The 25,489-nt window shown below is 40.6% G+C and overlaps 1 protein-coding gene across 3 annotated transcripts; it reads right to left on the bottom strand.

Moving 5' to 3' along the window:
* Positions 1 to 389: 389 nt before the first annotated feature.
* On the bottom strand, positions 390 to 25,121 carry ppp1r1b (protein phosphatase 1, regulatory (inhibitor) subunit 1B). 3 transcript variants are annotated; one of them, XM_015003459.2, is made up of 5 exons: positions 24,664 to 25,117; positions 9,479 to 9,565; positions 7,309 to 7,384; positions 6,089 to 6,223; positions 390 to 2,206 (listed from the first exon to the last, which is right to left on the bottom strand). In XM_015003459.2, exons 1-5 carry the CDS (start codon positions 24,775 to 24,777, stop codon positions 2,061 to 2,063), a joined length of 558 nt encoding a protein of 185 aa, XP_014858945.1. In that variant the 5' UTR covers positions 24,778 to 25,117; the 3' UTR covers positions 390 to 2,060. The 3 variants fall into 3 exon arrangements, with proteins under 3 accessions (XP_014858945.1, XP_014858942.2, XP_087863813.1); XM_015003456.2 differs by having other exon boundaries at positions 9,485 to 9,565; XM_088007687.1 differs by having other exon boundaries at positions 2,098 to 2,206; positions 6,034 to 6,223; positions 24,664 to 25,121.
* Positions 25,122 to 25,489: the final 368 nt, after the last annotated feature.

Genomic DNA, 25,489 nt, shown 5'->3' with positions numbered 1-25,489 from the left:
AATCAGAAGCTAAATATTCTTAAATTTCTCTTGGGACATGCAAGTGGGTTCTTGTAAAGTAATGTGAAAGATTACATATAGATATATCGGTATTTTCTCGTAATATGAGTGTCCAGACTGTTTACATATTTTAAGTGGTTTCGTTAGAGAACATAATTTGTCCAAGATTCTGCAAGAGAAAAATGAAATTTTCTCGTATTTTCCAGAGGTAGTGAAATAACTTGAGTTTGTGTGATTGTTCCTCTTAATACTGTATTACATTTTAAAAAGATGTAGAACTCTATCGAATTTGAATTGTTTTATCTCTTGGGATAAAAAAAAATTATATTTTCTCATGCATAGATAACAAGGTGATAGATGAAAAGAAACACACACCAAACAGACTGAAGTAAAGTATGAGAAAAAAAAAATCTTTATTTTGATACCATACAGTTGCTCACTTTAAGACAACCACATCACATTATGAAACAAGAGTGGAAAACAAAAGAGAAAGGAGGAGAAAATAAGCAAAAATATATTCTTACAAGTTTTTACTTCTGTCTTTTCTTTAAAGTTGGGCCAAGAAAAGTAGGAGGGTCACAGAAAGTGAAGATATGACTGCACACACAACCTACTGCTCATCCATTCAGTTTGGGTAGAGGTTAAAAAAAAAAGATTCCGTTTTATGTACAAACAGCAGCCCAGATGGAACGAACAGCACAATGCGATCAACCTACCCTACCACCGGTTAAAAAGACTTTGAATTAGACTGATTGTGACTTTATTTATTTCACATTTAGTTCAATAAAATATGGTTTTATCTACGGTAAAATACCAACGTAACATTTGTGTACAGAGCTCATTTGACTGATTTACAAAAAAAAGAAAGAAAGAAAGCACAATGCCTAGTTTTAGGCACCTAGTGCTGCATGTCACATGCTTAAAAACAGGCAGCTGAGCTCATAAACTCCACTTCAGACTAGAAAAATAGCTCTTACAGCATAAAATTATGTGGGAGCAATCCAAAATGTAACATTATAAAAGAGTTAATATACAAAGACCTGTATGAGATTTAAATTTTATTCCAATGAACAATAAGAAATTTAACTTTAACTAAAATATGGAGGCAGTAGATGTTTCTTTTTATTTTTTTAATTAGAGGTAGAATTGCCCTTTAAGTTTAAATGCCAAATCCTACAAAGTGAAAGAAATGAAGAAAACATAACATATACACTCATTGAACTGATACCTTTTAGATAAAAGCATGCTTTAGATTTTTGAGAATGATTTGGTTTAATTAAAAATAAAGAATCTAGCTCAAAAATAATAAAAGCATGGGGACTTGGTATAACCTTGAAATATTTCATACAGACATAATTACAGGCAAATCTTACATTTAAGATTTTGTCTCTTAAATTTAAGAGACAAAATCAATACATCATTGATTATAAGTAAATCATAGAAAAGGGAGCTGCAGGTTGGACTTCATAACCGTCAAGCTTTTGTTCACCACAAGATGGCAGCACACACTAAGGGCTGATTCGAACAATGCAAGCCTTGATTTCAAAATGAAGCAGAACACGTCATGTTTAAAGACCTCCAAGTGCTTTCACAGATGGTCATAAAAGAGCTACTTTGAGTCTTAAATTATACCCAAGAAATCTGTATTATCTGTTCAACCTTTTAGCCTCTTTAAAATAATGTTTAGTTCTGAGCTGAAGCATTAACAGTGAAGGGAGGACTTCCATTTGCAGAGCTTTTGGTCACACTGACCTTGGCCCATTCACGCTCATTATAAAAACGGGCCAGTAGGGCCAAAGTGGCGTCAGCGCAATGCTCTGTCAGTAGATCATTCCTCGCCTGCTCATAAGATTTTTCACTTTGAATCCAGCAGACCCTTTAGAGGGTGAATAGTACAAAAGCTTTACTTACTCACGCGCACATGGAATTTTCTATCACTCTCACATCTCACCAACAAGTGAGCCTCCACAAATTTAACCACTTCTTAATTTCTACAAGTTCTTCAGATTATAAACCATTTGCCCAAATCGTCTCTCTAAAATATGTCCTCCACTCTCCCCTCAGTTACACCCCCGACTGTTCTCAATCTTGTCCTCCTTCTTTTCTACATCCTCCTCCTCTTCATCTTCCTCCTGTGGTGCTTCTTTCTCCTTGGTCGTCTCTTTCACGCTGGAAAACCGTTCAGTCGTTGCTGTGTCTTGATGATCTGAAGAGACAAAACCAAAATCAAACAAAGCAATAGAACTTTTTCTTTTCCTTTTATTTTTATCCATCGTGCACCAGAAGCTATATGGGTTATTTCAGATAAAGCAATTAATTACAAACTATCAAGTGTTTGTTGGTGTTTTATGTTTGTGACTTGGCAGAACTGCTTGTAATCAGCTGTTTTGTAAGTTTTGTTTCTTTATTGAACACAATATCTGTAAAGCTTTAATAAATAGACCAGTTTTCTACATTTTGTTTTAACCCAGTTTCAAGGCAACCAACGGCGGTTCATACAAGAATGGCTCTGTAGACAAGTCCTTCTTTCTGATGCCTCACCAAACAACCAAAACACAGAAATCCATCCAAGATTTTGAGGCAGGATAGAATACAGAGCTTTTATCACAAATTTGTAACCTAGTCTCCTTATTTTCAGTATCATGCAGGGGGTAACACCTCAACACATGCAGGAACTAACCTCCCATAAAACACTTGTTCAGTGTGCAAGTGAAAGATAGGTTATACTTTTTATCTGGTACATGAATGCTCCTTTACCCTCTCCTCTACCCCTGTTTCATGTTACGCCCTACCTACCTACCTATATGATCTATATCAACAGCCATGTTTTTTTTTAAAATTGAAGAAATTTAGATCCATAGCTAGTCCTTAAAGATCTGGCTCTATAGAAGCCAATAGGTGATGATAAACAAGAGTCTCATCTCTACAGAAAGAAACATATGTCAAAGAACTCAACAGGTTTTACTTTCCAGATGAAAGTCATCATTCACTAAATGTGGATTTAACTTTTAGATGGCCAACACTACATAACCCTGTTCTTTGGCAACTCATTTAAAGACATTCAGTCCAGGCAGGGATAAAAAAAAAAAAAAGATTATTTACGTCAAAAATCAGTTACTCAAACAGTCCTGAAACAAAAACAGATTTTCTTTATACTAATAGACACAACTTGTGTGTTTCTTTAAATTAGGCTAGAAAAACACTGAAAGTAGAAAGAGATTTTGGGAAACCATACCATCTTCCTAGATCTTGCCGTTTGTCCCTACAGATTACCCACATAACTAACTGACTGCCCTCACAAATCTCAGATTGTCTCACTGACACATTCACTAGCACCTTCATTAGATAGACCTGTCCAAAAGTAAATCTATTCATAACACAGTGAAGACAACTTCAAACTCTGAATCAGAATGGTGAAGGAAAGGAATTTAAATGACTGCAAATAGTTGTTGCTATCAGATGGACTAGTTTGGGTATTTCAGAAACTTTTTATTTTACAGGGATATTCAGGCACCATAATTTTTCCTGGTTACAGATAGGCCCAAAAAGAGAACATATCCAGTGAGCAGCAGTTCTTAGATGAAAATGCCTCATTGATGGGGGAGGTTAGAGGAGAGTTGGTAGACTGATTCAAGATAATAGGCAAATAGCTCAAGTAATGATGCACAGTGGAAAATTATTGATGAATGCGCAACATGTCAAACCTTGGAGTAGACGGTGCCACTTCTGACAACTAAGAACAGGGAACAGAGGCTACGATTGAAACAGATTCAACAAAAACTGGTCATTAACAGATTGGAAATATTTTGCCTGTTCCAATGGATTTTGAGTTCATATGGCATTTAGAGGGTTGTGTCAGAATTTGACATAAAAAGAACATTGAAGCACTGATGCATCATGCCTTGCATGAAGGGTTCAGGCTGCTGCTTTGTAATGATATGGGGGATATTTTCTTGGCACACTTTGGCCCCTGAGACTTTCTATGTATTATTGGTGACCATTTAGTGATGGGCACTTCCAGCAGGCCAATGCACCAAGGTCCAGAGCTCAAAGCAGCACAAATTGATTTCCAGAACATAGAGAATTAGTTTACTGTACCCCTGTGGCCTCCATTGCCACCAGATCTCAATCCAGTAGAGCGCCTTTGGAAAGTAGTGGGTCAAGAGCAGTGACTGCATGATGCAGTCATGTCAATATGGACATATTTTTGAATCTATGCCACCAGGAAGTAAGGTCCATTATATTCAGTAGCAGAAAGATGTAGCTAATAAAATTGCTAGTGAGTCTAGATACCAATCAATAGACAACATAAAACACGACTTCTTAACCTCTGGAGTTAGCAAGAAGCCTGAATGTCCTGATTTATGGCAAACTGTCATCTGACCCCATTTAAAGCTGCCTCTTGGTTGCTGCTCGTTATACTTTGCAGTATAAAACATATCAGGCAGCATCTGACTCAGCATAGCATTAAACCCTCAATACAGGCCATTATTGCTTATCTCAGCTGCTTCAGGTAGGTCTAATGCAGCACAGTATCTGGGTTTTTGATTCCCATGGATTCCCATTGGTTACTGGAGTTATGCCACTCTTTCAGGACCAGGAAATCTCCTTCCTGGAAACATCTTTGTGTATTTCACAGAACACCTCAAGTCCTGTGACCCTTAGAAGTCTATATTCCCAACCTTAACAAACTTCCTGCCTCTCTGCTTGTGCCAGCTGTACAGACTTTGAGATTAATCTGCATGTTTTGGTTTCTTAGTGTACTCAAGCTTGAATGCTCTGTACTCACAAAGTGTTTTGGAACAAGGTGATGTGTGAATGTTTAAATGGAAAAGGAAATAGGGCATGTTTGTGCGTGTCAGTGTAAAGATCTGTCTCTTATACGTACTTGGTAAAACTGGTTCAAGGAAAGATAACCTTGAAAGGACAGTTAACAACAAGGTTTACTTTATAGCAATTGAGAAAAGTTAACCTTCTTGAGAGATTTGTGATACCAAACTCACGATCAAACATTGTGAAGGCTGTGACTTTTAAACTTCAAAATAATACCCTTTCTAACTTTTCAGGATAAATTTACTATTAAGATAACAACAGAAACCATTCCTTTAATCTGTGTTTAAAGGTAATGTCTTGGTTTAAAATTAACTAACATAAATTGTTTTTTTATTATTTCTTTAGGAAAATCTAAAATAATATGTAGTGTTAAAAAGATTCCAATCAGTAAATGTTTTTTTTTATTTTTTTTTTATCTGAACAGGCTTTTACAACACAAAGGGATTTACAGAGACAGTCTGTCATCTGGACAGAGCAATAATTCAGAACAAAAAGCCACTGTTCCCCTGTGACGTAACAGAGATTACAAAGATAGAATATTACATTCTAAAACAAACCAAATCTATAAAAGCTACAAATACACTCAAAAGGCCTGAGTCAACTCACAGTTTCTTTATTTGGAGATTAAGTGCTTATTATTTCGTGTCAGTTTAGAAAATGTTGAATAGGATTAACCCTTTCTGGTACCACAAACCAGCTCATACTTTGGTTTTGTTCAGGTGTCGGCCATAACTACCTGGTCTTATAATTTGAGGTTAAATCCTAGAATAGTTGGTATGAAACCATATGTTAATTTTGTTCATTGCTAAATAATATATTATTCTTAGCTCTAAATAAACATTTTTCATTTGTTTTCCATCTCCTGCATTTTACAACAATATGAGTCACATTCGGTGCCATGAGAACCTAATCAAAATCTGTTGAAAGAATAGAGCTGCAGGACTATGTTAAGTAGCCAAAAAAAAAAAAAAAACATTCTGGAGGCTAGCTAACAAAAAATAAAGATATAAAGTGAGTCAGTGTTTGAAAAACTATTACTGAAAATGGCAAAAGGGAATTTTCCAGTACCTAAATATGTAATTTAAAGTTTTACAAGGCAAACAGATTCAAGGGTTTTAATGTGGTCAAGTTAAAATATAACTTCAAACCTGATAAACTGATTTATACAGAAACACTGGAGATAAAATGCTCTGCACAAACCATTTTATTTTGGTGGAGGACAAATGTATCGATCGACAAAGAGCCTCCCTCTCACCAGCAGCTTTGGCGGGAGATGCCTCGTCTCCCTCCTCTCCCTCCCAGTGGTCCTCATCCTCGTCCCCTTCACAAGGGTCTTCCAAAGGATAGACACCTAGTTTCTGCATTTGGGCTTCAGCCATCTTCTGCACAGCTACACACGGACACAGACGCACAGGGAGATGGCCACACGAACACATGGACACAGACAAGGGGACAGAGGGATATGTTGTTTTGGTTTTACCACGCTTCAACAGTTTTTAGCCTCACAGTGGATTCTGAGTACAGGCCAGGCAGGCGGGAAGCACATGCACAGAGAGGCAAACAGATAGCCAAGAAACAAGACTCCACACTGATTTATTTTTTTTAATAACAAAGCTTTTTTTCCTGCCACTTCTTCTAGCTCTTTTCCAAATCTTCCCTTGCTCTAGCAGGTCGCTCTCCATTTCTGCACTCTCTCATCTCCTATCATATTATCTCGCCTTCTTCTCACTCTTCCTTTAGGGCACCTTGGCTTCTCTTCCCAGCATTCTTTCACACCCTCAAATGCAGAGCACAGCATTGAGGAAGGTCATTTTTTCTTTTTACTTTTTACTAAGAAAGGTTACGCAACGAAAAATCTTCCTGAGTTTGCTCTGTGTGTCCCTCACTGTGCTGACGAAGGGCAGATATCTGGTGCAGGATCGAGGCTTCCTGACTCTACATCATCACTCGACACACACTGGAACATATGCGCTAAAGTCCCATGTGGAGAAAACAACGCGGTAAAATGCATATTTTCCTTACATGCAGCTAAGACAAAATGGAATCATGCACAGTTTAATGTTAGTGTGTTTTTGCCACAGCTGCATAAAAAACTGACTGTAATCCCGGATGATCCTGACTTTCCTAGACTTACACTCGGTGTCTCGCAGCTGTCACACTCTAATCTGTTTCTCTAGTATCTCTCTGCCTCTCATAAACACCCAAACTCCGTCTTCCAGTGTATTTCTAACGCTGAGTCTTTCAGAATCATGCAAATCACAAAGGCGTGTGCCTGGAAATAAACCAGGAAGGCATTATTTCAATGCATTCCCAGCATCTGCTCATGCATAATATTATTTTTATAGAAGGTAACACAAACGCAAGGAGGACAAAACCTGCAGCGAAGCAAGGTAAAACAGAAAAGGATATAAACATAAGGATAAATCACGGTTCACTCAACCACCACCTGCAGAATTGACGCCATTTCGTACCAACCTTTGAGCGATGGAGGCTGATACACATTTTGATTCACACGTTTTGGTTTAAGCACGCCGTTCTCCCCCACGACCCACTGTAAAGAAAGGGATAAGAAGATTAACACAGATTTTCTCCTTCACTTTCTCCAAAAACATCCTTTAAGCCAACACCGGCTATTAGGGGGGAGGGTGTATTCACATTATGCATAGCTAAAAAGTATTTTTGTGGACATAATATGTTTAATTAGCAAAACCAGGTCACTGCAGTTATTAAATACCCTTTCAACCTGGTGAGAGATTAAAATCTACACCAATAAGTGAAAATTTCTCTGTAAATAAACACATCACATCGCCGTAGCTACACTATTGATCTCTGTATTGCCAAAGCAAAATATACTGTCACAATTCCCACTGGGGTTCAGACTGAACTGAGGCTGTAACTTCTCAGTCCTGTTTGTGATTTGTCATACAATCGTAGGGAAGAACGTGTCATCTCTGCTTTTAGGAGATGTGGTTCTGTCAGTGTCTTTTATAAATGATTAATAGTTGAATTTGAGGTGGCTGGGAGTCAACAAATGGGGAACATCTCCCTAAAGACCAAGATGTGTCTTTGTTTGGCACTCAGACATTTTCTGTCCCTCTCTTTACATGTGATTCCTGGACCATTTACAAACAAGACTTGAACCAACTCAAGGTTTTTCAAATGAAGCGTCTCTGCCAGACTTTTTTAGACTTTCGTCACAGCAAGGTTACCAACAAATGCATCCATGGATGACAGCAACAGCAGCCAACCATAGAACAAAACCAGGAACTCTGGCTGCAGTGGTTCAGCCATATCTGCAAGATGAATGCTGACTGATTGCCACATCAACTCTTGGTGGGCCAGCAATCTGTGCACCAGAAAGCCCAAAATGATGCATTGGATGGATAAGGGCAAAATAAACTGACTTTAAGTGTCTATGGTTTGCTCCCAGTTAAGATAAAATCAACACAATGGACTGTAAAATTGGACAAAGAAACATTGCAGAAAGTGACACACACACACACACACACACACACACACACACACACACACACACACACACACACACACACACACACGTTTGTTTTGCTATCTTTGTGGGGACTTTCCATTGACTTCCATTCATTTCTACTCATTTCTACAGCCTAAACCTTACCTTTACCCTTTTCCTAACCCTAACCATCACATACCTAACCCTAACCAACCAAAACTCAATTCATACCTTAGCCCCAACTCTGACCCCTGACCCAAAAACAGGGTTTCCCCTCGTGGGGACCAGGCTCAGGTCCCCACGAGGAGCGACTGGTCCCCACAACGTAGCATATGTCAGGAAAATCGTCCCCACAAGGTATTACAAACAAACGCACACACACACACACACACCCACACACACACACACACACCACGACAACATTTCGGTTGCAAGGATATGTTCAGTTGGATCCTCAGAAATGGAAGAAGAAGACTGATGCCTCTTTCCGGCGATTTATAAATGACAGATGTTGATATCCTGCACAGCGTTAATGTTTTCAAAGTAAAGCGAGGGACGACTGGAGGTGTCGTGCATCATCGATGTCAGCAGTTCCCATGAAATCTATCAAGGAAATCTCCCCATATCGTTCTTTTTAATGAAAGACAAAGTTAACGCACTGATTCTGTTCTTGGCCAAGTAAATATTTGACCTTCTTACTCTTTTATTGGAAATTATTTCTCAGTCTTATTTATGCTTTTAAATTGTACGGCTGGCTGACCACACGAATCGTACATCATCACTACATCACCCCCTTGACCCGCAGACTCCCATACAAATCAGCTGATGCAGGCTCGTGACTGCCATGCTGCCTAATTCAAAATTTACTACAGAGTTTTTGAAATTCCCCGTTTTTCAGTATTATTCTAAATGCTTCTTCAAAATTATGAGTCTTTGTTTCTCTTCTTTTTTAAATAAACTGTATATAAATCATATTTAACCACATTCGTCTCCTCCTTGAACAGATAATAACAACTCAACTTGGGTTTCTGGCGATGAACAAACAGCATAATTAAGCAGGGTTAGATTACAAAAGGCTTACATCACCTCACTGACATGGAAGGGGAAAAAAAAACATGGAGGACAGAGGATAATCCACAAACACTTAAAGAGTAAAAAAAAAGGTTGAGACTTCACCTTTACCTGATGAGTGGACTGGTCGTCCTCTGGAGATTGGTCGGCTACTCTGAAGAGCGTGGCAGGTGTGGGCCTCCTGCGTCTGATCTGTAAGCAAACAGAAACAAAAAGGGCAGCCATGAATAAATGAATAGTCAAAGTGGCTGATGCTGTATTATTAATCACATTCAGCACACCTGCATATTAATCTAATGGGGGAAAAATACGTTGACAGCGTTGACACCTCATGCTGGCTGAGGACACACTGGGCCCTCTGTGACTTCATTAGCAGAGTTCACTGATGAATGATGAACCGGCAACTTTTAGCACCCGATAACACACTGCAGTCAGCGGAGCAGAGCAGTCGTTTAAATCTTTCTGGTTGAACGAACGCACTTGGTAATGAGAATTAAACTCATGATTTACATTAACAGGACTGCAGCTCTGTATTTAGCGTTTATATTAAACATTTTTGCATGTGGTTCTCAAACTTAAAACTGGTACAAGCTTACTTAAACAATAGCATTTGAACTCCAGCTGCATCTGTTGCTCTTTTTCTGACTTCTTTACACCAATATTTTTCGTGGCTATTGGTCAATTTACCTGTTTACAAATAAGCATCTCTGTTTCATACACGTTTCCATTGTTAGCTCAGTATATCTGTTTCACTATTGAGATGAGTTAAAATGTTCCCAATGTGAGCATAAAACGATGTGGTATGAAACATGCAAATATGCTGAAAAAGTACAAAAATAACTACAGTTTCAAACATAAGCAATAGTGAGAGAGCGAGCTCTTTGTCTGTGCCTGAGCTAAATGAAGGCGAGAATTTGACTGCAATTGCAAACTGATTGTATAGCAGTATTTTATTTATTTTGAGTTCCATTCACCACAGGTGCAGTATGAGACTGAGCTGACATTAATGCCAAACATGTTTTGTTTTTTTTTCAAGAAACTAACTGCAGAAAGTCACTTTTTGACAAACTGTGTTAGAATATTTTTTACTGTCCTGCAGTTTTACTCTTAAGACTTAAACACAGATTGATAAAATATGTTGGCACTGCTGTTTGGAGGACTAGTAATGCTGTCACATGTGCTATCAGTGTAACACTGCTGGTCAGAAGCAAAGCTGAAATTGCAACACAATTTAATTTATGCTGGAATTTCAGTGTTACGAATTACAGTTTTTGCCAGAAGAAGTTGCTCTTTACTGTGATGAACTACAGACAGACTGCAATCACCACAGAAAGCTTTAAAGTACCTTGGAACGGTGCCAGCTACTTAAGTCTTGATTTCCAGACTTACAAACATCTGTCTTTGGCAATTTTCAGCCATGCCTCAGTTTAACAAACTTTCTGGTTTCTACAAAGGGTCAAATATTTAACAGAACTCTGTCAGCATGCAGAAAGCAGCTATTTTGTTTAATAAGATTAGGTCAGAGTGGTGTTTTAACATTACAGACATGTTTTGTGCTTTTGAAAAAGAAAGGCTGTTTACAGCGGTTATTACTTGACGTGATGTTGTCAAGACGTGCAGAATTAACAGCGTCTAACTTCAGAAAGCAAAAGAAGTTAAGGTGAGTGGAGCTGGCAAGTGAAACAAGAGCGTTATTGAAAGTGTCCTCTGTGGAAGAAGTCAACCTTGGCAATGATACGAGCCACTGACATGCGCTGCTGTTTATGGCACCACACTGCACTGTAGGAAGGGGGTTATCCTGGCTCTATTTTGTGTAAAATGGCTCCACACGGAGGCTCGTGTTTGTTTTCTTCTGTCCCATTCGGTGCGTCATCACAGTTAGGCGGTGTGTTGCCAAAGCAGCGGCTTTTTGAGCAGCGCGCTGGACACTCGCCCCTGCCCCACTCAGCCAAACAAAGTAATCAGCAATGGATTTCAGCCGCGTTTGTGACACCAGACATGCGCTTTAATCTCATCGTGCAACCTCCAGCTTTCCCGTCTCTCTTGGTTGTCACACACTATCCGTCTCCCTCGTATTTTCCTCATTTCCATCACACTTGATCCTCTGCTTCCTCTATCCTGTTTACATCCACTTCCATCCTTCATTCCTTGACAGTGACATTACCCTCATCTTCTTTGCGTCACGTCGCAACTGCAATCGTGTTATTTTCCCCTGCGCCCTGACACATCTGTTCTTATCTTTCTTCATTTTCCCCTCTCCAGTGTCGGCGCACATCCATACAAGGCCTCATCCGACACTTCCGCCTCTGTCCTGGAGAGCTGTAGAGGCCTGGGGCATCTTGCAGCTAAAACACCTGCGTAGCACCTGCTTCCTGCCCCTGTGGCGCCCGAGAAATGATAGTAGACACCAAGTGTTGACACGACCAAGAGTTAGAATTACAGCTGTTTACCTCGGAGTAATCCAGGAGCAGTATTGGGCCGAAAGACTAGCAGCCATAAAGCAGACAGAGTTAAACAACAATGAACAAATTAGAGATTGTTGCAGTATTGTTCAAGCTTTGGTCTGTAACTATTATGTTTCTAAACTGAACTGTCAATGCAGTCTTTCTTATGAAATGTCACACAGTAGGACTGATTCTAAATTGATTTAATTGCAGCTGAAGCTGATATGATCTATTCCTGTAAACTGACGTAAATGATGTAAAATGAGAGTAGCCTTTTATGCACCTTTATGTGAAATAATAAAGTTGACAGATGCATTTGTGTTTTACAGCAAGCACACACACACTCACACACACACACCAATGTGTGCTGGTGATGACGTCTCCAATGCCGGATGACATAAACATTCAGTGACTCTAGTAATTTTCCAGCCTTAAAACCGCCCCACTCTGCCTGAGTTACGTAACATATGTGACTTCCTCAGCTACGGCAACACTGGGACACAGCGTGTGGGATTACTCCAGCTATGCTTTATCCCTCCGTACCCTCCCTCCTCTACATCTCTTAATCCCTTGTTCCCAATCTCTCGACCCTTCCCGGCACCACCGGTAGAAATGTTTTTGACTCCGTACCAGTTACAGCAGGCTCTCACAAGGCGGCCTGCAGCTGTGGCCTTTTAGCAGCGCCGCAGGTGAAAGCCTCCAGGCAGCAGCATCTCGCTGGGATTCGCGAGGAGCTTTGGTCTGCATAAAAGCATTGGCACAGGGAAGATGCCGTCCAAATGGCTCGCTTTGGTTTATTTAAAGCTAATGAGGATTTCATGTGGCACTTGTTGGAAACGAATGCAGCTCTTTAAGACACAAGTGTTTTATTTTTATCAGTGCTGGAGAAATGCCCAGCTTTTGAGTTGTCCCAATTTTTTTTTTTTTTTTTCAGTAGTAATGACTCTTGACTGCACCGCCGTGTATCAGTCATACTGTGGAGGCTTTGCACCCTTTTGCAGACTGATAGCTTTGTACAGTAAGAACATTTTGACTGTCTGCAGTCTGTGGTTTTAGCTGCAGGATGCATCTGAACTTTCTATTAGGTTAACCAGATTCACAACAGCTGATGTCAGGAGTTAACTTTAAAATGTATTAGTTAAAAAGTCTGCACATCCATGCAACTAGGTTACTGCACTTTTTTCAATGTTTATTTAACCCCTAACAGATTTGCTGCATTTTTCAGTTGAACTGTCCAGGACATAAGTCCCACTAAAATGTGTAAAAAAGAGATTTTAAAGGATTTATAATGATGTAAAACCAGTCTTTTTACAAGGGTTGTGCAACCTTTTAAAAGAACACTGCAAATGAGAAACTCACAAAATTATTTTATTATTTACACACGTGTCAAGTTTAATATTGGGGAAAAGGTTGAGCAGCCAGGGCTCCGTGGCAGTGCTGTTTTGGGGTCATGAGTCACTGTTGACAGTGCATGTTTCCGAGCACTCTGTGTGTGTGTATTGGCAGAGGACCGTCTTGGTTAACAGGCTGGGTGCAGATTGGCTGATTTGGGTCTACTCCCCAGAGGCCAGGCTCTCTAAGCTGGTACGTTCAAGCCGGTCCTATAAAAAGCACGCTGCAGTAGGACGACATAAACTAGATCAGAGGTGCCTCTGGGGGTTCGGCAGGATGAGACAGAAAGCCTGTAAAACTCTGCAGCGGCAGAGTTTTACAGGCTCTGGGAAGACGCTGGCTGTCTTCCCAGGAGACAGCCAGCGTCTCCTGGGAAGAGTGACCTCGACGGAGGCAGTGCGGAGCGAAACACGACTCGGATCTCTTTTCCCCGTTTGCTTCCCTCCCTTGTGTCCAATCGTGCTACATTACAGCAGGTCATCTCATCAAGCAATCTGTGATACGTTCAGGGCATCAGTCAAGTGCATATGATGTATGCAACATTCTCCTGGAATGAATCCATATCTGTTCTGATGGATAGATATAGATCTGTGGAATATTGATTCGTGCTTGCGGCGTGTGTCCACAGGCAGACTCTGTTAAATAAAACCAGGATATGTAGAGCGCCTCAATGAGAGCAGATTATTTATTTAACTCAGAGCTACAGTGTTAATGTTTCAAAATATTTTGGAGAAAACCCAGTGAATCCCATCCTTAAGTAAAAAAAAAAAAAAAAAATGGATGAGTATTGTCTGACTGAGTTGATCCTTTTGCATGTTTTGCTTTTTCCCCCCTTTTCAATTAAGTTTTTCTAATAATTCTTTACATTTTATACTTGTTTTCTTGTTGCACCAAGACATGTTGCTTAAATGGGAATACTGCACCATATTTGGATATTACTGGATAGACTGAAAACTATGGAAGGATAAAATCTCATTTGTGAAGATTATAACGATAATTTTCACCCAAGTTGTTTAAAAAACTGTCTTAACATATCCTGCAGCAGCCACATTGTGACTGCCAGCCAGACAAATTTAGAACATCTCTAGTTATCCTCACCATGTCTGCCCTGTCATGACAGCCTTTACCACTGCCAAAATATAATCAGCGCAGGTTAAAGGGAACACAAAAATGGTTCGTTTGAGTTTCTTTTTTCACTTCCTGTACTACTTGGCCTTCATCTTTATCCCAAATCTGTTTGTCTTGGCACTGTGTTGGGATGTTGCATGAGTTGACGAGGCGATATAAGCAACTTTTATGAGCTTAAATACCAATCAAATTGACAAGTTCAAAGTCAATCTGAATAAAAATCTGAAAATGACCTTTGACTTTGCTATTGTTTGCTTCAGCTTTGCTATATACCACCATCAGTCCTCTGATTCAAGCTTTGGCTAAGGCAGGTTAAGGTTGACCACGGAGTTGTGTTGCTCACAGTACAAAACCAGCAGATGAGATGCAAATGATTCAGAATCTGTTGAAATTTGATCATCTACCAAAGTGGTTATGTCAGCTGTTACTCCACTGCCTAATATTTATCCTCTCTTGGGATCAGCAGATTTCAGACGTAGTTTTTATAAAAAGTTGTGCACATGATAGTGAAAGAAAAGCACATGAAACAGTTGTTGCCTGTGCACCACCAGGTGGATTGTGTTGACGTTTTCATGTGGGCTGTGTCCTTTTGCCTTTTCCTCAGGCTAACACACATCATGTTGTCTCCCCAGAAAAAAAGCAAAGTCATCTTTGCTGTCATAATCACTCACTCTTGAAGTCTCACTGTTGTTTTGAAATCACACCAACAGAATAATGAGTCTGACACAACCAGCAACCTTAGCACATGTCACTTTGTGTTGTTGTAGTTGTAATTTATTTACTACAGACTCTGGGTGAGTAATTCCAGCCTCAACATCTCCAGTTTGGTCTGAAATATTTTTAATAAGTTCACAAGAGAGCTCACTGTGGTCCAGCATGGAGGAAGCCTCTACAGATTTAAGACGGGACCAATGTTAGCCTAGTGGCTAACACTCTCTCTGATAAAAACCTTTCTCTCTGAGGTATTTGGCTAGTTTACTGAAAATTTTACTTAAGCTTAAAGGTGTTCTTTTTTCATAGTCCATGGTATTGTGATACTGGTACTAGGTTGATCCTGAACTCTGTATCTAATTTCCATTTTTCTTAGAATTGGGCTCTTTTGGTCCAACATTATAAACTTAGTAACAACTGGATATTTCAATTTCAATGGTGTGATGATACAAAACACATCAAAGCTGGTTTTGGAATAGGAAGAGAGGCCAACACCAACACTCTGACCTCAATCCTGTGGAAAAACATGTGGACTCTGCTTAAAAACCAGGTAATTTAATAGATTCTGCTGGAACAATTACCAAATATCGAGCTAAAATGATACCAAAGGCTTTTCGAAATAAATAAAAAGTAATAAAGTTATATGCAACTTGCTAAGGGATATCTAACCAAAAGTTAGAGGAAGTCTATGTACATGTGCATGTAAAATTGTGATTCAGGAAAAAGTCCAAAATAACTTGCACACCGAATACTATTTTTTCTAGATCATTAGTGTTGCTTGTTTTCTTAAAATGGACAAAAGGTGGTTCAAATGTAACACCTGAAGTCTGATGAGTGTATGCAAACTTCTGACCTGAACTATAATTAGACTCCATGCTTAAAACTGACACTTCCTCCACATTTTTGTATCAATGTAACAATCAAGCCTTCGGACGTTTCCTCTGTATGAAATCAGATAAGTCTAATGAGCATCGAGTCCGTTATCCATCTCAGCTCTTTGCGTTTCTCGGCTAAATGTGCTCTCCTGCAGTGTTATTTCATTTCCACTGCTGTGATCTTTAGCCGGGCTGAACTCTGAAGAGCAACTCAATTAAAAAAAAAGGTCATCAAGTCAACCTTTTTTTCTCTGAATCACACCCTGCCCCCAGCAAGCTTTTTAAAATGAGATGGCCAGGCCTCATGTGGTCCTCTCTGTAAAGCCTGGCAAATTCAATAAAACAGTACAGTGGGAAAGTGGCCCTGTTTAGTAGTCATGGATCTGCAGTGCATGTAATATCACATGCCTTAGTTTATTCACTAGTTTGGGAATGCTTAGAATGTTTAAATGTGGTTAAAAAAAATATGAAAAACATTTAGATAGGGTGCTTACTCTGTATTTTTCACATGGTTTTCAGCAACGAAGCAGTGCAAAGTGATTTACATCACAAAAACACAAAATTACAAAGTTATAGAACACACAGTCAACAATTGAAGCATTAGATTTTGTCAAGTGCTGCCGTTACACAACAGATTGTTTCAAAAGCGACCATAAAAGGGGGGTTTTCAGTCTAGATTTAAAGGAACTCAGTGTTTCGGCTGTTTTGCAGTTTTCTGGAAGTTTGATCCAGATTTGTGGTGCATAAAAGCTGAATGCTGCTTCTCCATGTTTGGTTCTGGTTCTGGGGATGCAGAACAAACCAGAATCAGAAGACCCGAGTGGTCTGGAACATTGGACAGACTTTGGGCTTCTCTCTAAGCTGAACTTCTGCCACCCTCCACACAAAGCTGGTATCGAACGTCTCCATTAAGTAAACACCCAAAAAGCAGCGATCAGACACATCATGCGTCCGTCCGGCCCGTCCTGTCAGACACTTTCAGTCTGGCAGGATATTCATCTCTGTCGGGCGGTTTTAACAAGGTTGCACTGAGTAACAAAGCGCTCATTGAGTTTACAGCTGCTTTTTACAAAGTTCAAGGACATTTCTCCACCAGTTGCAGCCAAAACAATAGATACTCGTTCCTATTCAGGCGCATCGTTTTATTGAATTCCCCCAAGTCAGAGAGGCTGCTGCATGTCGCTTCCTAGCATTTACTGAGCACTTGCAGCGACCTTTTGCCCCCACTTCAGGGCAACTGAAAAAAAACCAGATGGGCTGCAGATAGCATCCAGAGGGGCTCTTCAATGACTCCCGAATAGGTATCATAATTATGCTGCAACCGTGGGCAGAATGAAATCATACTCAAACTCTCTTTTCTGTCCCCAGATTCCCCCTCCAGCATTTATGTAATGTGCTGCTTGTCCTACTGTTTAAAAAAAAAAAAAAAACTGTTAGAACAAAGGTTTGCCAAAACCTTCGTGTGCAGATGAGTGACAGGAAGCCACCTGGCAGGCCATTGTGCACAGCAGATGAGGTGCCAATCAAAGTTATTTCACAGATAGCAGCACGGCTGTGACCCCCGTCACTGAGGTGATTCCGCTCCTCTTGTTCATGCAATCAGATTGAGTCGTGATGCTGTGTGTGGTTCCAGAGGTCAATAGCCAGCACAAACAGAAGACAGACCAGCTGGAGTTACTCATCTGCAATGATCTATTTACTCACATCAAAAAAAGCATAAAATAAACGTTTATGCTCATGGTTGCAACGCATCTGAGAATTTTCGCCGAAATTACTAGCAACCCTGCTCGAGATGCATGAAAAGGCTAACAATAAAATATTTTTGTTTTATTGTTGTAGCATAATTTAACTGAGATATTGAGAAAGGGGACTGCATGAGGGTAGGGTTAGGGTTGTTAGTACTGCTGCCTTTTAGCCAGGTCTGCCGTCTTGCATGTTCTCCCAGTGCATACTTGGGTTCTTTTCAGGTAATTTCCAATTATCAAAAAAAAAAGTGCATGTTACAGTAGTTGCCCTCTTTAAATTGCTCTTAGGAGTGAGTTTGTGTGTTCGTTGCTATTTGACCTGTGTCTGTCAGTGTTGCCCCGAGATAAACTAGTGACCTGTCCAGGGTGTGTGCATCTTCTCCAATGACCACTGGAGATAGCCACCAGCTCCCCAGTGACCCTTCAAGGACAGGCAGATAGAGACAAACAATGGGCAGATACCCGTTCAGAGGAATCAGCCCTTTAAATTGAGTATATTTATACAGCAGGGGAATAATTCTCCAATAGCAATTTGTTTTTAGTAACCCAAAATCAATTAGTACTACATTTTTATATAAGATAAAGTGTATTTTGTATTTATATTTTACTAGTTAATCCTCCAAATCTTCAAAACTGAATGAGAAAAAGGTGTGAAAGTTCTGGAAGCTTTGGAAAACTGACACTTTACATTTCAGTTAACTACATCAGCTAACTAAACATCAGTTAATAATAATCATGTATGGTTCTTTTAAATGTACTGCCATGCAAACCAAAAAGAGACTAGGGAAGGAAGCAGAGTCTGTTGTTTTGGACATAGATATGAACCATAACTCATTTTAAACCTTTACAATACCTTGCTTGGCATTTGTGCAACCAAAACACCACATCACACTATCTTACCTCTCTGCTTTTCTAAACTGTTCACCTGTATTTGTCCAATGTGTACAAAACAACCCCCTGGATAGCTCTTACTGGGCAGCTTGTTGTAACAGCTTAACTTAGTCCAGGCATTATGGCTCATTTTTAAAACTGCGGTAAATTAATAGATTTTTTTTTTCCCAGTCCTGCAAAACCCTCCAGAGAAACAAACGCTCCAAGAGGGTCTGGCATAAATCAAAGCCTGAAAAAAACACCTCACAACCACTGCTAAGTTACATTGTCTGGAAACGTGTTAGAGTGTCTGTCATCATGACATAAAATCCGGTGGTCTCTGCCTGAAACCTAAAAGTGGGCCATCCTTGGGATAATGATAATCCAAAACATATGGTTAAATCAGCACATGGTTCATGGGACACCAAATCAACACTCCTCCATGGTCATGTCAATCAGCATGCCTGCATCACAGAAAGTGAGCTGAGCTAAGGGGAAGACTGCATGAGTATTAAATTACAACAATCGTTTTCTCATGGGTCAACAAAACCATATGCGTCAGTGTTAAACTTGAAGCACCCCTATGCCGCCTCAGCTGAACAGCCAAAAAAGACCCAATTACAGCAATGCATTTCAGAGATTACAAGTCACAGCAGCAATAACATAATTCTCTCTTCTCAGCCTTGATAAAACAGGAGTTGAGACCAATCCTGTTTGTCGCGAGTCAGCGCTCTGCTCGAAATGCCCTCATCGGCCTCAGCATCCCCAACAGAAAGGGGCCCGACTGTGCAGAGGCAGCTGAGGAATACAGGCCAGAGTCCAAATCTTGATATCTGACAACAACTGGAGACAGGTCGACTCCTGATGAGCTACAGATCTTATGCCCCCAACCCTGTTTTTTTTTATTTTTATCCCCGTTTCTAATCCTCTTCATCTCATCACAGATATGGTGATTATTTGTTGGGAAAGGTCGAAAGAAGAAACACTTCCACTGCAATGTGATTTCAGCGCCATTAACGATAAAAGACGCAGACAAAACAGAATGACTTTTATTTCTTCACATCTGAATACAGCCCAACTTGATCTGACCTAAATTTAGGCACTAAGTGGGAAAACCTCTATAAACCAAGTACAAACCATTGGACCGAAGGCTAAGAGGCCGTGCTGCAGCTTTGGAGGCCTCCTGTCAGGTTTTTGTCATGTTCTCCCACAAGCACAAGAAAAGAGGGTATTATGGTGGATTTGCAGCTCATTGTGTACAGTGTAATCAGAAGACTTTTCTCTCAATATTTATGTTTCTTAAGTGTAAACACACTTTACATTTCAAGGCACAGCAGCCAAGACAATGGTCAAAATCTGGAAGAGGCCAGGCTTATTGAAGTAACGCACAAACGCTGCCTTTCACAGAAGCCACGCTCCTTAATTAAAATGGAAAAAGAACATGAAAGGAAAGTTTCACATCAGCCACTGGCATGTTCTTAATTCAGAGTCATTAAGAAATCAAAATGCCAGAACTGTCAAAAACTAGAAGGAACAAAAACAAATGTAAGCCGCAGCAAAACAGAGAGTTATTGATCGCGTCCAAATAATAATTACAAAGTGTGGCTTATTAGCTTTCATGCCAATTAGTTTTTGCCACTACAAACATCTACTAACTGTTTTCGGGCAAAGGAAAACTCGTCAGGAACATAAATAATAGCAGCTCATAAATTAAACAGATCGCATCATTGGGCAAACTAGAGTCAGGCCACTACGGCGACATTCCCCACCAGCCTGCTTGTTGGAAAAGACTGCAGCTTGAAGCGTGCCGTTCTTTCTGCGACTTCTTGTTGACGGTCCTCCACACTGCCAATGTTTACCCACAAATACTCAGCGCATCAAAGGTCACTGTTTGATGTTTAACCCACAGTGACGTAAAACTTGAAGTGGTGGTGGTCGGTTTTCTGAGGGGCATGAGGGATTTTATGGCAGGACTTGGAGGGCTAGGCTGCCATAAAACGTCCGGGGTGATACGAGGTTTTTGTTGGGAGCTTTTTGGACCGATGCCCTTTTCTGTCCTTTGATAATCTCTCTTTTATTCTGAGTTTTATGTCAGTTACAAGGCCAGATGGAGTCAAAGGAGGAAAGGCATGTCCTCATGAAGGTATACTGTCAGTGCCACGACCCTAATCTCTGTCCATTATGCACATTACTTTGCATGCTTATCACTTGATAAGCATGCAGTATTAGCATGTTTGGAGTGGGGTTTGTGATGAAAAATGGGATTTTTTTTTTTTATCTATAACGTCCCAGACAATAAAAACGTTTCTCCTGATCTCTAAATGTAATGAATTCTGTCCATCTGAGAGGATTTCAAGAAGAAATTCAGATGTTAGACAGGATACCAACGATGGCACTGAAAAATAAGGATTATGCAAGTGAGCATGACACTGTTAACAAACACAACAGCAAAACAGAAGTTGTGTCTGCATGCGTGTGCGTGTGCGTGTGTGTGTGTGTGTGACTTAATGTAATAACACATTTTTCTTGTCCCTTACACCTAAATTTATCATCTTAATAGGTATTTGCCATCCATCCAATGCATTTAAATTATATCTCACTACTCGACAAACTTTAACTTTGTCATAAAATTGCACTTTAAATTAGCTTATGTGCTAATTCCTGCCTATTTACACTGCCAGGAATTATAGTCTTTTTATTAATGTGCATTGTTCTAATCTAATGAATAAAAAAAATAATAAAATTGTTTTAAACTTGAGCTTAAGTATGCTGGAAACAGTTATGACATTTTCCCTCAAAGGTAAGCACCTGGTGATCAACGTATCTGTGTCTGTGGGAAGCCATTATTGAAAACTCATGCCTCTCCTCTTGTTTTAAACGTAATGATATAAACAAAACTCTCCTATGCTAACAATCACAACATTCTGATGTCTCTTTGTGGGAGCCGGCTGTTGGCAGGGAGTGTGTTTACAACATACAGTAGAAGAGGCTGTGTGCCACTGGTTTTAAAAAAAAATGCAAACTGTCAAAAGAAAAAAAAAGAAAAAGGAAAGTTTACGCCAACAACTCTTTATTTGTGTACAAGCAATCATGAATATCAAAACTTGGGGCTCCTCAGAAATCTCCAACTTTCCTAAGTGGAATGGTAACTTTAAGGAGCATTGTTGTTTTTGTTACTGGTAGCTAGAGGAAAAATGTTTAATCGCTATGCTAACTGCTGCATCATATAGAGTCAAAACCTTTATTTCACAACAATAATGAACATGGAAGAGCCAATGTTGGGACCATCTAATCATTTCAGAATGTTCGAACTGTGAAGTTGAATTTATTTAGTGTTGACCTGTTTAAACTGAACTCAGAACTACTTCTTGTTAAATGGGAACTTGCGCAACACTCCTCAGAGATATCTCTGATCAGCCCAGCCACCACATGCTAACACACAAAGACATACAGCCGTGTGTGCACACATAAATGCGATTTAGATTGACCTGTTAGCCCAGCAGGCATGATTTGGGCAGCGGAAGGATTTAAACGCCAGTGTAAACATTGGAAAAATACGCCAAATCAACACAAAAAAAGCTGAACTACAGCCACATAGTGGCTCCTGCTGGTGGTCAGGCGGCCTCTGAACACCACCAGGAGGCGAGGCAGGTGAAGTGTCTTGCCAGAACGAACTCCTTATCACGAGACACAGAAGAGCAAGTTTGGTGTGAAAGAAACTGACTGCTCTGCACCCAGATCTTACCCCAGCAGAGCACCTTTGGGATGAATTAGAGCAGAGACTGCAAGCCAGTTCTGCTTGTCCGACATGAGTGTCTGACCTCTGAAATGCACTTCAAAAGGAAAAGAAAAAAAATCCCTCAAAAAACACTCAGACCTTGTGGAAAGCCTTCCCAGAAGTTCTGAAGTGATAGTAGTTTAAAGATTGGGTAAACATCATATTAAACAAAATGGATTAAAAATGGGATGTTCATATGAAAGCAAACAAACAGCTACTTTTTAATCTCTTGCACTCTTGACCTATCTGTGTGCCGAAACACGGGTGGACAGGATTGGTTACGTTTTATTAGATCCTCACACAATTTTAGTCAAATATAACTTTATTTTATCAGGTTACGCAGGTAAAAGTAACAAAACAGTCACAAACAGACGGGGAAAATAGCACAAAACACGATTTTCTCCGTCTTGATTAAGTTCTGAAGTATTTTATTCCAATAAATGTGCAGCTCAGCTCGGCTTCGTTGAAATCAATCTGGACTTCAAGGCTGCTCTGGGAGTCCCAGTCGACACAAGTAAGATAACCTCTAATTATAAAGAGCGAGCTTAAACAATGATATTATCTGACGACTGGTTGAATGAGTCAGTCGAGAGAAATAAGATTGCTTCAGTGTTAATAAGAAGACGTCCAGGAATTTGGGCAGGATGATTTGCTCAGAGCAAATAGCTGTTGCTTTCTCCCACATCTCACTGAGTGGGAGGTACGGAAGCGTCTCTCTCCAAGCGTTCACGCCTAACATATCCAAAATATTGCATTGTTGTAAACAAGCTATCCCCCCCCCACCCCACCAGATAGATCTGTCCATTAAAGCTGACCTTTTACATCCCGGCTGCGGGGGAGCGTTCTGTGACATAGTTGCACAGGCTGTCTCTATAGTAACAAGAGCAATTCAGTCGATTGTGGTTTTGGGATTTAAATGCCATCGGAAAGAACAGTGAGGGGCTGCTTGTTGTGAAACAAGTTGCTACTCAGTAGCAAAACGCGGACCGGTAAGGGACAGTAATTGCAATGGGAGGGGAAGGGAATGAAATGAGTGCTGCTGACTGTCGCTCCCTGCCGACCCACACGTCCCTGGAGAATCCCATAAAACTCAAGTAGATGCTATCAGCTTTTAAACACGCGTAAACACATGCTCTCCTAAATGCCCCTTCTGTTTCCTGTGCTCCCCAGAAAGCAAATGTGCTGCAACGACCTGAATTCATTCACCGGGATCCAGGTGATCGGTTACGGACTGACCGGATCCTTTACTGAATTTCAGTTCCTAACAGACACACACACCTGAACACATCTTTTAAAATCTGCGAGGCTAGAAATTAGTGGTCGGTCATGCGGAGATTAAGCAAAGAGAGTCCGGAAATGAGTCCATCTTTGAAAATGAAAAAAAAAAAAAAAACAACTGTGGTACATATGGTATCTTGATGTCCTGTGGTTATTTGGAAGTGGTGGCACAGATCAGAGTGCATGGATGTGTGAAGTGGAAGTCTCATGAGGCGTTGCAAAGATGCTCTGTTTTTGCAAGGCCTCTGCACTTTTTGTGAGAATTTTCTTATCAGTGCAGAACACGTAGTGTGAAACGGGCATATGAAAACAAAAGACAGAGTGTGCTCGCAGGTCGGACCTGCTCATTAAGAGCCTCTTTTATGCAAACAGGGAATCAGGGCCAGTCGATAAGGGAGTCGACCCCACAGACAGATGAACCCACAGGTCGCCTTTGCGTCCTCACCTTCTGTCACAAAACGCATCTCCCTCTTATTATCCCACCTCGTCTTTCTTCAAACTCTCAGGGGGAGTGAGCCATTGGCCTCAATCTTCCAGACCACTTTGGCCTACTTATCCCTGATCTATAATAAAAGTCTTCAGCCTTACAGCTGAATCAGAGATCAGAGATATTCTATCAAACAACAACAACAACAACATAAAAGCGTGTTGTTTTTCATGTGACAAAGGATTTACCAGAAAAGCACAGGTTAAAAGGTTTGACAGAAAAATAAGAGCCATGACAGTCAAGTGATAAAATGTCGGCAGGGTTGCCACAGAGGAGCCGGACGATGACTTTCATGTTAATGTCACGTTGTGAAAAGGGTCAAAACAAGAAGAGACGGCGAGGCATTAATCTTGTAAGGAAGTGAAGGGAGGGAAATGTCATCATAGCTTTTCAATAGAGAGGAAGACTCAAAGCCTAAAACTCAGTTCTGTGGGGGGGGGGGGGGGGGGGAACGTGTTTATATTTCAAAAAGGCTGAGAGCAGCTGGATTTAGGTTTAATTTTTAAACACTAAAAACAATTTAACAGCTTACGCTGATCTGTCCTCATGGATCAAAACGTAATCTGCACACTGACAGCTCACCATCTCCACTTGCCGAGGGTCCAGGTTGGTGGGAGCGGAGGCCGGCACAGCGAACTGGATCTTTTTCCTCTCCTTGTGCTCTCCCTCGACCTCGGTTGACATGGAGGGCTCCATGTTTCTGGATCTCCGGGGCTCAGACTCCCAGTGGAGGCCAAATGATCTCTGCACCCTCTCTGGAGGAACCTCCCACAGCTGGGTAGTCCCACTCCTGGCAGCCTCTTGCTCCTGCCTCAGCTCTGCACTGTCAGACTTTCTTTAAAGAAAAAAAACAAACAAAGAAAGAAAAGCACACTTGCATGTATTTCTTCCTGCCTCCTGTCCACTTTCCCACTGCTGCTGTTCTCTTCTGTCACTTTGATGTTTAATTCTGCCTGTGCCTGTGTGCTCTCGCTTAAAACCTGTGAGGCAAGAGTGACTGAGGCATGTCCTCAGATCTGGCTGTGTTGCAGGGAGGTAGGTGGGTAAGAGGAGGAGGATGGGAGGAGCCAGCAGCTGAAAAAGAGGTGGAGACATCAGGAGAGGGAGTGGTCAGAATTAATAGGAGGGAGGAGAGAAAAGAGAGGAAGGGGGAGGTACACTGAAGTTGAATTTTATATGTTGATTTTATATATTAATGTATAAAATCTCATGCCCCATTTGTTTGTGAATGAGCGATTTATGCATAGAGGTGGAGGAGACAGAGAGAGAAACAGACGGAGGGATTCGGAGGAAGTGAACGTCCAGCAGCGAAACTTGCTGACATTTCAACAGATTTGTAACGAGGCGTCGCTCTGAATGGGAGAAAAGCAGCTTATTAAAAAAAACAAAACAAAAACAAGGAACATTA

The sequence above is a fragment of the Poecilia mexicana genome, unplaced genomic scaffold, assembly GCF_051168715.1.
Source record: "Poecilia mexicana isolate PSO_F unplaced genomic scaffold, ASM5116871v1 scaffold_8, whole genome shotgun sequence".
Lineage (NCBI taxonomy): Eukaryota > Metazoa > Chordata > Actinopteri > Cyprinodontiformes > Poeciliidae > Poecilia > Poecilia mexicana.
This window is presented reverse-complemented; position numbering and strand designations above follow the sequence as displayed.

Coding starts and splice junctions, on each gene's coding strand:
- ppp1r1b (XM_015003459.2), bottom strand. CDS start 24,777: ATGGAGCCCTCCATGTCAACCGAGGTCGAGGGAGAGCACAAGGAGAGG. Junction 6,224..7,308: donor TCAGCCTCCATCGCTCAAAG/GTTGGTACGAAA, acceptor GTCCGTGTGTAG/CTGTGCAGAAGATGGCTGAA. Junction 2,207..6,088: donor ATCTCCCGCCAAAGCTGCTG/GTGAGAGGGAGG, acceptor TTGTCTCTTCAG/ATCATCAAGACACAGCAACG.